At 36.7% G+C, this 15872-nt stretch overlaps 1 protein-coding gene across 1 annotated transcript in view; it reads right to left on the bottom strand.

Moving 5' to 3' along the window:
* The window catches only part of LOC126457877 (cytokine receptor-like factor 3), a 139140-nt gene that overhangs the window by 82100 nt on the left and 41168 nt on the right, over positions 1 to 15872 (bottom strand). The window contains exon 3 of the mRNA XM_050094546.1: positions 12158 to 12338. Within this exon, the coding sequence (XP_049950503.1) occupies positions 12158 to 12338 (181 nt within the window). The remainder of the gene's footprint in view (positions 1 to 12157; positions 12339 to 15872) is intronic.

Genomic DNA, 15872 nt, shown 5'->3' with positions numbered 1-15872 from the left:
CGAAAAAATTGAAAGTTTTGACATTGAATTTCAAAGCAAAAATCACAATGTCAACACATGCAATCTTGTATCTAATATTCCAGTGAAGCACTTTTCGGTAGATGGACCCTTACATCCCGTTGATTTTATACAGTATTGTAAGGATTGTTTTTTACTTCACTCACCAGATGATATGAAAATTAAATTTGTGAAAAAATTCTTGGAAGGGGAAGCTTTGACTTGGGCAAACCAGATTGTAACTTTGGGGATGACCTTTTCAGAATTTGAATCAAAATTTCTGGAAAATTTTTGGGATGATCTTAAACAAACTAGAATCAAAAGTGAATTTTTGAATGGGAGAAACTATAGAGAATCAGATGGGAACATGAAACAATTTTGCAAAAGTGAACTTCAAAAACTTATTCATTTAACAAAACCTTTGGATGACTTGATCAAAATTGATACCTTAAAGAGAAGATTGCCACCAGCAATGCAGTTGAGTTTAGTTCATTGTCCTGATAGTAATGTAGAGCAGTTTCTCAATTATATTGAAAAGTTGGATAGGGTAATAACAAGAACACACGGTGGGTTTACTCAGAAAGGTAATGGTCAAAATTGGGGAAATGATAACTTTCAAAAAAGGAAACAAAACAATTATCATGGTGTCAGTCAAAATTCAGGGGGATATAACAATTTTCAAAAGAAGGACCATAATTTTTATCCAAAACAAGAACAACATTTTCACGGAAATAATCAACAAAATAGAGAACACTTTAGGGATCAAAATCACAGAAATTTTGCTAGAGATCAGTACAATAGAAACTACCAACAATCAGATAATGTTTGGAATAGGAATGGGAACAAATGTTGATCAGAGACATTGGCAGAACCACAATCAGTAGTTCAAGCAGTAACCAGTTGTAATTCAGGAAATAAAAAACGAGTAGACGCCCCTTGACGGTCCGCAAGGTTGAGGCAGAAGGTGAGCATGATGAAAGGACTAGTGGATGTGACTATCATAAACCCAAACATGACAGTTCCAAACCTAAGCTATCACATGAGGTCATTAGTTGTTACTTATTGAAGAAACTTCAAGAGGAAAATAATGATGATATTGATAAAGATAAAATTTTCAGTAAACAAGAACATGCAGTACATAAAAGTAATTGTGATTCATTTAATTTAACAGAACAACACTTTGTCAGATGATGTAATTTGTAGTAGTTCAGAGATGTGTGTGAATGAAAGAGAGAATGCATGCTGTGAGAACGAAAATATTGGTGAAAGGGATCTGGTAACTTTAGAAAGGGGAAATTATATTTTGGGGAATAATTTGAATGTGTATGACCTGAATATGTGTAATGATAATGATGTTGATAATAAAGTTGACAATGATGGTAATGGTATTGATGGTGATGTTGAGGAAAGGTATTTCATTAGTTTAAATAGGGAGTTGGCTATACACATGGTTGAAAATGGATTAAATAGTGAGAATATTATAGAAATTCCCAGGGATGTTACCAGGATGAATAAGGCTCACAAGCTGGGTGTATGTGAAAGTGTGAATTTTGATGTTGTTGGTAAAGAATCTGACTACACAAATAATGATGACACATGTACAACTTCTAGCCTAAGTGAAACTTTGACAGATACTAATGACACACACATTTCTTATGAATCTATGGCTGAATAGTGAAACTATTTCTTTTGACAAGAACTTTAGAAAGATGCTTATTAATGTATGTGAAACTGTATGTCCTGAGTGGTGGAAAAAGATGAGATATTTTATTTTTGAAAAGCTGAAGGATAAGTACTTCAATAGCATACAATGTGATTTGGATGAAAATTCTTGGCTATGTGAGATAATAGAGAGTACTAATGACAATTCTGTATCTTGTGCAAATTTTATAACTGTGACAAATAATACATGTAATGATATACCATATGATTCTGATAAGTATAGGTTTGGGGAAATTGAAAGTGATTTATTACATGAGGATACAGGTTCTGAGAAAAGTGATCAATTTTGCAGTCCTTATATAAAAGTTCAAATTGGGCCATGGATTGGTAAATGTTTAATTGATACAGGAAGTGAGATCTCGGGAATATCTGAAAGGTTAAGCAAGAAATTGAAAGTGGGGAAAGATTATGTTGAAATGCCAGTTGTTGGGGTAAAGATAAAAGGTGCTACTGGGAAGAGCAGTAAATTGGTAAAAAGCCAGGCTTTAGTGACATTTTTAATTGAAGGCAAGTTGTTCACACATGGATGTTTTGTAATTCAGGAATTTAATGAGGATTTTCTTTTGGGTATGAATTGGATAGTAAAAGTAAATACAGCATTTGATTGGGTTGGAAGAAAACTTTTGATAGAAACTAGTGAAAGGGAATACATTCAGACAAATTTTGTGAACACACTTGGTGATCAGAGTAATGGAAATTTTGACAGTATCAATTTACTAAAAGAAAATAGATTGGAGAATATTGAAACTCATAGATTTGATACTGATGAAGTTGAATTTGGGAATTTAGTAAATTTGAAAATTTCAGAAACACAAAATTTATCTGGGGAGCAAAAACAAGTTAGAAAATCTGCTGTGGGAATACAGTGATGTTTTCAGCGACATACCTGGTAGGGTAAAGGGTTATCAGTGTGAGCTTCAGGTAAAACCTCATGAACCATTTTTCATAAAACCAAACAGTATTCCAATATCAAAAAGACCTGCTGTTGAGAAAGAGCTGAAAAAGATGGAAGGATGTAATATAATAGAAAGGAGTATCAGTGCATATAATAATCCTCTAGTAGTTGTTTCGAAAAAAGATGGTGGAGTAAGATTGGTTTTGGACTCTAGACACTTAAACAAAATTTTGTTCAGACAGACAGACCATCCTGAAAATATTGATGAGTTACTCTATAAATTTACAGATGTAAAATATATGTCAAGTTTGGATCCAACTTCGGGTTTTCATCAGGTTAATTCTAGGAAACACACTGCTTTCTTGTACAATGGTAAGAGTTACCAATATTGTGTTGCGCCATTTGGGTTAAATTCTTCTGTTTCCGAATTTATAAGAGCTTTGGATCATGTACTGGGGCAAGAACTTGCGTCTAAACTGATAATTTATGTAGATGACATTTTGGTTACAGGGCAAAATTGGGAGGAACATTTTTTGATTTTGAAGTCAGTTTGTGAAAAACTTAGAAAAGGGGGGATGACATTGAAATTATAGAAATGTAAATTTGCAGTTTCTGAATTAAAATTTTTGGGTCATGTTGTCACAGACAAGGGAATTGTGGCAGATCCAGAAAAAATTAAAGCAATTTCAGAAATTCCTACTCCTAAGATTAAAAACAATTAAAGTCGTTCTTTGGGTTATGCGGTTATTACCGAAAACATATAAGTGATCAGAGTCTGAATGCACCATGTTTAAGTCAGTTACTTAAGAAAAACGCTGTTTGGGTTTGGGATAAAAGTTGTCTGGAAGAGTTTGATAAAATTAAGCAAGAGTTGAGGAAGCAACACTTATAACACAGACCTGATTTTAATTTACCATTTTGTTTGAACACTGATAGCAGTAATTATGGGCTTGGAGCAGAGTTATTTCAAGAAAGAGTAGAGAATGGAGTTAAGATACATTGTACCACAGCATTTGCAAGCAGAATGTTGCTCAAGCATGAGAAAAATTATACAGTCACAGAGAAGGAACTTTTGGCAATTCATTGGGCTTTTACAAAATTTAGAATTTACCTTATTGGACATAAAACCATAGTATTTTCGGATCACAAAGCTTTGAGTTACTTACAAGAGTGCAAATTATACCACAGTGGATTGATCAGATGGGCGATATTTCTGCAACAGTTTGACTTTGAAATCAAACACATAAAAGGTTCTGAGAATGTAGTAACTGATTCACTTTCAAGGTTACCAATTGGGGGAGAAAAGGAGATTTTTGAACAAGAGGAGGAAAAGCAATTTAAAATTAGATACTTGAAAGGGGTGGAAAATGAGAAAACAATTAGAGCTATGTGTAACAAAATTAGAAAAAAACAAAATTTAGATCAAAATTGGAAATTAATCAAGAATGTTTAGGCAAGAAGGGGTATGAGAAACTTCATAAATTTTACAAATTACATAAGGGGATTTTATTTCGGAGAACAGATGTAGATTCTGATAATTGGAAACTGTTGGCCAGAGGCAGATGCTGATAAGCTGATCATTTACATACATGAAAGTTTTGGTCATTATGGGATACAGAAGTGCATTCAAAAGATACAAGAAAACGTTTATTTTTACAATATTGGAAAGAAGGTAAGAAAAGAATTGGCAACCTGTGACAAATGTCAGAGAGTTAAAGTGAGCAATCAAAGATGTGGTGGAGAGATGCAAAACATTATTCCGAAAAAACCTTTAGATCTTATCGCAGTGGACTTATATGGAATGTTACCAAAGAGTAAAGGTGGTCACTGTTACATATTTGTTATGGTAGATGTATTTTCAAAATTAATTAAACTATATCCAGTGAAAAAAGCTACTAGCCATGAAATTATAATAAAAATTGAAAAGCTATATTATCAGATAATGGTTCACAGTTCACCTCTAAAATTTGGAAAAAGTTTATTGAAAGATCAAAATTGAAGCATATACTTATATCTGTTTATTGTCCATCCACCAATCCTGCAGAAAGATATATGAGGGAAATTGGGAGACTTTGTAGAACCTATTGTAGCCATAAACATCGAACCTGGTTTGAGCACATTCGAAATTTTGAAGATATTATGAATAGTCTACAACATAGTTCCACAGGATTTTCACCGTATGAGATTATGTTTAATATTAGACCTCCAAATCTTATATCAGAACTTATTGAATTTCCTAAATGTACACCTTTAACTATGCAAGAGAGAGAAGATATTGTCAGGGAAACTATGAGGAAACAAGGGGAAAAGAGGAATAAAAGACATAACAACAGGGTAAGATTAACCACTTTTAAAATTGGGGATCTTGTTCTGGTCAAATCTCATGAAAAATCAAAAATGTTAACTTCAGAAATTAAAAAATTCTTTGATATCTATATTGGGCCTTTTGAAGTCATAGAAAATCCACACCCTAATGCTTATCGTTTGGTATACCCTAAGTCAAAGAAATTATTTGGTCTCAGGAATGTTGTCTCTTTGAAACTGTATTAACAGAAATCATAATTTCAAAATTTAAATAACCTATTATCATCTAAAACAAAAGTCCTCCACTGGAATATGCTTGTTAGAACAAAACTACCTGTACAACCAAGTATGTATATTTGCATGTATAAATTAATAATTTGATGTCACATGTTACTTGAAACCGATGAAAAAATACTGTTGTAACAAAAAATGAGAGAAAGATTTATTTTTACTTTTTTACAAAAAAAAAAAAAATAAAAAAAAATAAAAAAGAAAGAAAGTCTCCATAGTAAGCATTTCCGAATTTTTCAAATTTTTGGAAGATAAGTCTTCCCTGTGGGTGAAGGCATGCATGTGAGGACATGCATGCAAAGGTATAAGTTTCAAAACCAATTTTAGATAAAGGCTCATGATATATGAGCAATTTATTGTTGTTTATACTGATGTGGCGACCGAAAGTACTCTTCACAAGAATGTGACTTGTAGTAATATTGTAGTAGAGAGGCAAGTGTACATAAATAATTGTAAAAAATTTAGATAATACTGATGTATTTTTAGCTGAACTAAAAGAAGAAAATTATAAGGAAAAAAATATATAAAAAAAACCACGAGTAAAAAAAATATATAAAATAAAAAAAATCAGAAGTAAAATATACAAAAAAAACACTACACTATATATGTCCAGTATCATTTTTACTGTACAATATGTAAGCATAATGAAATTAACATTAATATAAAAAAAAATTAAATTTTATTATTTTCAATCTGTATGCTGTATGTTAGAATATTTCTCATGTATGTTTTATACCGTGTATATTTGTCATGTTAAGTAATTTCTTTACTTGAATTTTTTGTGTATGAGATTGATGGGGAAGTATCATTGCAACAACAGCCAGTAACAAGTCCACAGATTCAGAGTCCGAATTTGGAAGAGGTTATCAGACTGCATTATTAATGTACTAATTGTGTAATACAGATCCATTACTGAGAGTGTTCGGGATTTTGTTGTATATGTTCATAACAACAAAAGCCCTGGGGAGCAGTTGTAATGGATCTGGGAGATGTGTTATTTTCTACCGGATTTGTCAATACCAAATTGTGAATGTTTTCTTATATTTTTTGTCAGAATTTTTTTATTATAATTTGCCTTATTACATGTTAATTTACTTATATTTTTGAGAGTGAAAGCATATTGATTACTATTAGTAAATGTGTCAAAGAATGGCAAAGAGACTGATTACAAATGGAAGCGTGTGTGTTGTGTAAAATGTCTTTGACATTGGAGTCGTCTTTGACTATACTCAGTCGGCAGTGATCTCGTGGTGTGTGTTGCTGGTACGACAATGTGCAGGTCGCCGTCATAAATAATTTTGAATTATGTTACTATTTTTTTATATAAACTTTAGGAAGAAACCACATTCGAAGAAATGGTATTTGAAGCACCAAAAATAAGGCAAACACATTGAACCAGGTCATTTCTGCAGCCGACAAAGATGCATTGTGGAATCATACTTCCACTAGACAACTGAAGCCAAGGCCAATATCGCCTTGTAAACATCTAACGGAAAAGGTACTGTAACGAAATATGCCAAATTAAAGTAAATAAAAATAGTGAGCAGATTTCAACTTTGTGTCTTAGCCGGGATACCATATTTCAACACCCATGCTGTGGAACAGTTGGAATGATGTTGGTCTGCGTACGAGTCTCATAGTGTTTACCAGTGATGGTACAGGTAAGAGAACCCGAAGGCCTTATTTCCTCGAAAAAATACACCCCTATGCTAAATGATGCCATCCACCCGCATCACACATCTACATAGTTACTCAGCAATTCACACTTAAGTGTCTGGCAGAGGGTTCATCGAACCATTTTCATACTACTTCTCTACCATTCCACTCTCGAAAGGTGCATGGGAAAAGGAACACCTAAATCTTTCAGTTCGAGCTCTGATTTTTCTTATTTTATTATGATGATCATTTCTCCCTGCATAGGTGGGTGTCAACAAAATATTTTCGCATTCGGAAGAGAAAGTTGGTGATTGAAATTTCGAAATAGATCTCACCGTAAAGAAAACTGCCTTTGTTTCAGTGACTGCCACCCCAACTCGCATATCATATCAGTGACACTCTCACCCCTATTGCACGATAACACGAAATGGGCTGCCATTCTTTGCACTTGTCCTAAGTTAGTCCTACCTGGTAAGGGTCCCACACCACACAGCAATATTCCAGCAGAGGACGGACAAGTGTAATGTTGGCAATCTATTTAGTGGGTTTGTCGCACCTTCTAAGTGTTCTGCCAACAAAGCGCAGTCTTTGTTTCACCTTCCCCACAATATTATCTATGTGGTCTTTCCAATTTAAGTTGCTTGTAATTGTAATTCCAAGGTATTTAGTCGAACTGACAACCCTTAGATTTGTGCGATTTATCGTATACCCAAAATTTATCGGATTTCTTTTCGTACCCATGTGGATGACCTCGCCCTTTTCTTTGTTTAGTGCCAATTGCCACTTTTTGCACCATACAGAAATTCTCTCTAGATCATTTTGTAATTGGAATTGTTCATCTGATGATTTTAGTAGATGGTAAATTACAGCATTATCTGCAAACAATCTAAGGGTGCTGCTCAGATTATCACCTAGATCATTTATGTAAATCAGGAACAGCAGAGGGCCTATAATGCAGAACGCCAGATATCACTTCTGTTCTAATCGATGATTTACCGTCTACCACTACAAACTGTGACCTCTCTGAGAGGAAATCACGAATCCAACCACACAACAGACCATACTCCATATGCACGCAATTTGATTTACGGTCGCTTGTGAGGAACAGTATCAAAAGTCCTCTGGAAATCTATGAATATGGAATTGATCTGAGAGCCTTTGTCGATAGCACTCATTACTTCATGGGAATAAAGAGCTAGCTGTGTTGCACAAGAACAATATTTTCTGAATCCTTGTTGGTTATGTATCAATAAATAGTTTTCTTCAAGGTGGTTCATACTGTTTTGAGTACAGTATATGCTCCAAAGTCCTACTGCAAATTGAAGCCAGTGATATGGGTCTGTAATTCAATGGGTTACTCCTATTTCCTTTCTTGAATATTGATGTGACCTGTGCTACTTTCCAGTCTTTAGGAACAGACCTTTCGTCAAGTGAGTGGTTGTATATGATAGCTAAGAAAGGCGCGATTGTGTCTGGATACTCTGAAAGGAACCTGACTGGTATACCATCTGGACTGGAAGACTTGATTTGAGTTGTTTTGCAACACCTAAGATATCTACTTTTACGTCACTCATGCTAACAGATGTTCTGCTTTCGAATTCTGGAATGTTTACTTCATCTCCTTTCATGAAGGAATTATGGAAAACTGTATTTAGGAACTCCGCTTTAGTGGCACTATCATTGGTAACATTTCCATCACCATCATGCAGTGATGGTATTGCCTGTTTTTTGGCACTGGTGTACTTTACATACAACCAGAATCTCTCTGGGTTTTCTGCCGTATTTTGAGACAATGTTCCATTGTGGAAACTATTAAAAGCATCTCGCATTGATGTCCGCACTACATTTGGAGCTTCTGTGAAACTTGGCCAGTCTTGGGGATTTTGCGTTCTTCTGAATTTGGCATGCTTTTTTCATTGCTTTTGCAATAGTGTTCTGACGTGTTTTGTGTACCCTGGTGGATCAGTCCCGTCTCTTATTAACTTATGCAGTATGAATCTATCTATTGCTGTCAATACTGTATCTTTGAATTTGAGCCATATATGGTGTACACTTACATACTTAGCTTGGAAGGAATGGAGACTCCCTCTTAGGAAGGCATCAACTGAATTTTTATCTGCTGTTTTAAATAGATATATCTTGCGTTTATTTTTAGTGGTTTCCCTTGATATAGTTTTCTGCCTCGCTACAATGACCTTGTGTCCACTAATCCCTGTATCCATCATGACGCTCTCTATTAGATCAGGATTATTTGTGGCTAAGAGGTCAAGTGTGTTTTTGCAACCATTTACAATTCGTGTGGGCTCATGAACCAACTGTTCAAAATAATTCTCAGAGAAAGCATTTAGTACAGTTTTGGAAGATGTTTTTTGTCTCCCACCGACTCTGAACATGTATTTTCGCCAACAAATCGTGGGTAGATTGAAGTCTCCACCAATTATAACTGTGTGAGTGGGGTACTTATTTGTATTGAGATTCAAGTTTTCTTTGAAGCGTTCAGCTATTACATCATCTGAGTCGGGGGGTTGGTAGAAGGAGCCAATTATTATTTTGGTACAGCTCTGAGTATAACCTCTACCCATAGTAATTCACGGGAACTATCTATTTCAATTTCACTACAAGCTGAACTACTACCAACAGACACCAACAGACACAAACACACCACCACTTCAGCTTAGCAGAATGAAGTGGTATCAGTTGATATGTTTGTGGATTTTCCGTCACCCATATTCTGCATACTGGCATGACCTTGGAGATGAAAATGGGTTATATCTTTCCTCAGAATAATCCATGGCCATTCATTGTTCACTTCCATGCGAGCAAGAAATTCCAGAGTGAACATCTGTGTTGTTGCAGGTCAGCAGGAAGCAACTCCTGAACATGGGTGGTTTTGTATGGATAAAAATGCAGAATGTCTCACAGGATTTTATGCACTGTGCTCGCAGGTATGTCCAATGTACAGGCAATTCCCTGTGCACTACATGTTTGCATCTCATCTCTTGACTCCTCCTGCACTGCTGTAGCCACGTCTTCGACAGACACCAGATCAACGGCTTTCCTCCCTTTGCCACACTGCACTTCAAAAGAACCTGTCTTTTTAAATTTCGTAGTCATTTCCCCAGACCCTTAGCAGATATCAGGATGCCTTTTTTCATGCTCCTGAGTGTCAAACTTCTGCAGGGCTATTAGTGCACAGTTACTGTTCTTGTAAAAAAGCTTTACTAGCAGCGTGCAATCTTCATGGGGACAGTCATGTTGGGTGTTCCGAATGCAAACAGCTGTGTGCCATGCATATTCTGATGCTTACAGCAGCATCTATTGGTCAAAATGTTGTTTTTCTTTTTTTTCCCCATGACGTTTCCTCCTCTATTAATACTATGCTGCTCAAATTTGATGCCATTTTGAACAGTGGTCCTCTTTCTACTGTGTTTTGAAACAGGAACTGTAATTATGGTCACCCTGTTTATATTATGAACCTACTGAAACCTGTGCGGGTGAGAGAAAAAAAAAATTATCAAGGGTCATAAAATTACGAAAAATAATGCTGAAACAGTATGTAGGGCTCTCTGTCAGGAGTAAATAATTTGAGCATGTTAGTTCAGTTCACTACCATCAGACAAGCTCAAAACCTAATCATAATTATGCATCAAATAAATTACATAGAATTCATAATTTAGTAACAGTAAAGTGACACAAAATTAGGAATCACCAAAAATATGCTAGTGGATAATTAAACCAGAACCTTTCACTTTTTAACATTTCTATTGTATGTCCGATTATGCTGATGTTATTCTAACTGCAAGATCACAAAAAAAGTTTTAATAGCATGTAAAAAATGAAGCTCTTTCCAGTGTTCAGAAAAGCAGAGAAGTATAACAGCATAATGCTCTGAATCCTTCCACAAGATATGAGCAGATACCTCATCTTGCTGAGACCTGAAGAACACAGAGGTGTGTTCAAGCTGCAGTATAATACAAAGACCCTGCTAAGCCACATTACTGAGGTTCTCCCAAATTAATCACAGTCAGTGCTGAGAGTGTTTCTCTTGCAGAGAAACAATAATCCTTTACACCAGAAAAAAATATATCATGTCTTGCATCAGACAAAATTTAGAATTCTCAAAAGCATAAACTGCAACTTGCAGCCACGAGCAGCTCAGCTTTGGACATACAGCATAAAGCACAAATTAGAAACAAATTACTTGCACAGTATTGGAACAAGGAACAACATCTGTTTGTGCATAAATTTAGGTAGGAAAAAATCTACCATACATATAGTTGATTTTGTTTTTATTTCAAGATAAATATTTACCAGATGAGAATAAACACTATCAAATGTAGCCTAAAATAATAAAAAATAAAATATAAAGGAAGAAAAACACTGGTTCATAAATCTGATCTAAAAAGATTCATCCAAAACCATTCATGTGCCATAAATAACAACACTCCAAACAACTGACATTGTATAAGAATTTGCAGCTTGTTTCTACCAAAGTGAAGCTAAATTTCATGAACCAGCCTCAAAACACAATTTTTAATAAATAGATAGAAATGAAAACTACCTTTTGAGGACCAGTAATGTGCAACAGAAATGTCAAGAAAACAGACTGCTTGGAAATGCCTTTCATTATGCATACATAACTTCTGCATTATCGGAACATTGAAAAAACTAAAAAAATAAATTAAATGAAGCAAATATTCCTGCTTTTCTGGAAAAAGAAATCTACAATAGCACAGATTACAGAAATAAGAAATGAACTAGAAAGAAACGTCCTCAGAGGACCAGAAAGAACAAATATTCCTGTTTTTCTAGAAAAAGAAATCTATAATTGAGTGGATTACAAGAATATGAAATGAACTAGAAAGAAACATCATCAAAGAATCAGAAAGAGAACAAAATAGTAAATTCTGAAGGCTTTCACACAGTAGAAGAAATAATAAATCAGGAACACTATGGACAGAAGAAAGGAAAAAACAGTGTGAGGAGAAAAGAAAGAATACAACAGAGAAGGAAGAGGAATTGAAGTTGTTGCATAATCTTAGTTGGTCAAGAGGAAGATAAAACAAAGATAAATCTGACACTTAGTTTTTCAACAGATTTGATGTTGCAAGGTCCATATGTTGTAAACCTGCCGACTGGAAAAATTCACAGAAATATCCTGTCTAAATAACCTACAAACCCTATATAAGACAATACAACATAATGCACAAAATTGTAAGAGAACAGATCACAGGTAGTAAACAAGTAAAAGCCTGTAATCTAATAAGATAATTAATTACATAAATGTGACACCTGCTGCCAATGGACGAGCAGAGCTCCAGGTTTTTCTTCAACAGCACAAATTTGGACAGGCCCAAGACGTGACACGCTGCCAACCCTCTCGATAGTATGCACCAAATCAGCTTCAACAGCATGCAGGCAACATTCAAACTGCACACCAGGAACATCTTCCAAGTTTGGGACTGCTGGCAACCTATCACACAATCTGAATGTGTCATCTATAATTTTCGGATGGGTCAGATTACAGATAAAGTGTTAGTGATAAAAACTGTGAGACCTAAGCCAACATTAAATGAAAATTAGAATCATGGCATAAATTATAGAACTAGCAAACCTCAATGGGAACATAAGGAAACATAAAACAGTGGTATAAATCATGACAGTGTTGAACTTCTAAAAGGTCATTATAGGGGAAGCGGTAAATAACCAAGGACGTACAATGTCCAGACAATGCCTTCCTGTTGTAGTTAATAAAAATACAAAAACTTGTCTGTCGTTGCAATTAGGACTTTATTTTTGTGAGTATAACTAATTATTAATCCCTCTTCATTTTGTTTTGCAGTTTCCATTTTCTCTTGGTCACACATTCTATCTCTATAGCTTCCTCCACAACTGAATTTTTATATTACTGTCTACTAGGCTTTGTTGTTTTACCTATTTGAACCTCAGCTGTCTTCAATAACGTATCTCTCAAAGCTATCCATTTGTCTTCTACTATGCTCCTTCCCCGTTTCAGTCAGCTATTGCCTAATGGTCCCTCTGAAACTCTTGACAGCCTCTGGTTCTTTCAATGGTCCCCATCTTCTTAATTTCATACATTTTCACAATTTGTTCACTTTTCATCAACAGTTCCTAACCAATAAATGACTGTCTGAATATATGTACGCTCCTGGAAATGTCTTGCAATTTAAAATATGGTTCCAAAATCTCTGTCTTACAACTAATAATCAATACAAAACTTTCCAGTGTCTCCAGGTCTCTTCCATCTACACAATCTTCTTTCATAATTCTTAAACCAAGTATGAGTGATGATTAAATTGTGCTCTCTGTAAAATTCTACCAGGTGGTTTCCTCTTTCATTCTTTTCCATAGTCCATACTCTTCTACAATTTTCCTTTCCTTCCTTTTCCTACCATCGAATTCCATAGATAAATTACAATTAAATTTTACTCTCCCTTCTTTTATCTCATCATACATTCTTGCAATCTAATCATCATCTGCAGAGCTAGTTTGCGTATAAACTTTTACTACTGCAGTGGACGTAGGTTTCATGTTTATCTTTGTTATGATAATGCATTCATAGTAGCTTACTTGCATTCCTATTTTCTAACTCATTAGACCCATATAATTTTGTATTTACAACCGTGTACAGACCTGACCCAAAGTACTGTTCATCCTGACACCAAACTTCACTAATTTGCGCCATATTTAACATCAATCTACCCTTTCCTTTTTTGAACTTTCTAACCTACCTATCCAATTAAGGGATATAACAGTCCACATGCCGACCCGTAGAATGGTAGTTTTGTTTCTTTCTGATGACGACATCATCCTTAGCAGATCTGAATGGAAGGGTATTTTACTTCCAGAATATTTTGCTCAAGAGGATGCCATCATCATTTAACGATACATTAGAGATTCAAGGCCTCAGGAGAAATAATGACAATAGTTTCATCTTGCTTTTGGCCATTCATAGTACAAGTATAGCAAGGTCATGTTGTTTGGTTGATTGGAGGATAAGGGACTAAACAGCAAGGTCATTGATCCAGGGGTAGTCCCTTCATAATTAGTGACTCAGCATATTCCGATGATGAAAATACATAGGAGCAGTCAGACTGAAGCACTGGAAGCTGACAAAGAACTGCCAGAGAAGTGTGTGAATCAGGCCAGTATGGAGGTAAGAGCAGATGAGGGGTCTCCCAGGGCTCATCCAATGGTGGGAAAAGATCCTCCCCACATCTGATCCTGCCAGCCCAATCAATCGCGAAGAAGTTACAGAGCACAGAATGTCTCTGAGTGAACAGATTCAGAACAAGAGAAAGTGAGAAGATTGCATGAGAAAAATGTGGGGAGTACATTCAAGGAGGAGAAGCAAAGATCCTGGCAGAGGGCTTCAATGAAGTGCACTCCAACTGGTAATCCCATCAGAGGGCTGGTATTAAGAGGTCGATGCCTCCCACACCCAAAAAGAATGTGGTATGTTTGTTGACCAGGGAACTGTCAAATGGCAGTTACATAGGAGAAAAAGAGCTGGTACTTTTTTTTTTGTTTTTTTTTTTTTTTTGTTTTGGTTTTAGGGCGCAAAACTGCTATGGTCATTAGCGCCCGGTCCGTGACTTAGGAAACAGTAAAAAACCAAAATTGAAAACCAGCAGCAATGGGAACGAAAGTCATAAAATTGGAGAAACTAAAGGCAGAAGGAAGGCTTAAAAATCCACTACAGAAAAAGGTTGGTTGTCCCCAAAAAAAGCTTCAAATGACTGACGTCATTTCACTGGCACTAATAAACTTGAGAACGTGGTCGGCTGAGCGCGTGTCATCTGCTAAAATCGATGATATATCAGGCGACAGCTGTAGACGGAAGCGTAACGGATTAAAATAGGGGCACTCAATTAAAAGGTGTCTTACCGTCCACAGCTGAGAGCAGTGGGGACAGAGTGGGGGAAAATCGCCGCTTAAAAGATGTCGATGGCTAAAAAGACAGTGCCCTATCCGGAGTCTAGTTAAAATTACCTCCTCCCGACGACGCGTTCGGGAGGAAGAGGTCCAAGCACAAGGAGGAGCTTTCACGTCCCGCAATTTATTATGGGTAAGTGTCGACCAATGCGTGTGCCATAAATGAACAACACGTCAACATAAAACACTCCGTAGATTGGCGAAGGGAATCGATTGAATAGCTGGCCGTGGAAGAGAGACTGTAGCCTTGGCTGCAATATCGGCCGCCTCATTTCCACAGATACCAACGTGTCCCGGGAGCCAGAGGAACGCCACCGAGACGCCCCCCAGGTGGAGCAAGCGCAGACAGTCCTGAATCCGGTGGACCAGAGGGTGCACAGGATAAAGAGCTTGGAGACTGAGGAGAGAGCTGAGAGAATCTGAGGAGATAACGTACTGTATCCGCTGATGGCGGAGGATGTAGTGGACAGCCTGGAGAACAGCGTAAAGCTCCGCAGTATAAACCGAACACTGGTCGGGAAGCCGAAAGTGATTTGGGGTATCGCCAACAATATAGGCACTCCCTACACCTAACGATGTTTTCGAGCCGTCGGTGTAAATAAATGTGGCGTCCGTCATTTGTGCACATAGAGCAGCAAATGCCCGACAATAAACAAATGAAGGGGTACCATCCTTGGGAAATCGACAAAGGTCACGGAGCAGGCAGATCCGGGGACGGAGCCAAGGCAGTGCTGTACCCCAAGTTGTCAAGAAGGTTTTAGGAAAGCGGAAGGAAAGAGAATGGAGCAGTTGACGGAAGCGGACTCCCGGTGGTAGTAGGGAGGAGGGGCGGCCTGCATACCCTACATCAAAGGAGGCGTCGAAAAAAGGTCATGGGCTGGATTAGCAGGCATGGAAGACAGATGGCTAGCATAACGACTCAGAAGGACTGCTCGCCGATTGGACAGCGGAGGTTCAGCAGTCTCAGCATAAAGGCTTTCCACAGGGCTGGTGTAAAAAGCTCCAGACACTAAACGTAATCCATGGTGGTGGATAGAGTCGAGACGCCGAA

The sequence above is a fragment of the Schistocerca serialis genome, chromosome 2, assembly GCF_023864345.2.
Source record: "Schistocerca serialis cubense isolate TAMUIC-IGC-003099 chromosome 2, iqSchSeri2.2, whole genome shotgun sequence".
In the NCBI taxonomy this organism is placed as follows: Eukaryota; Metazoa; Arthropoda; class Insecta; order Orthoptera; family Acrididae; genus Schistocerca; species Schistocerca serialis.
Note: the sequence above shows the minus strand (reverse complement) of the source record. Positions and strands in the feature narration are given on the sequence as shown.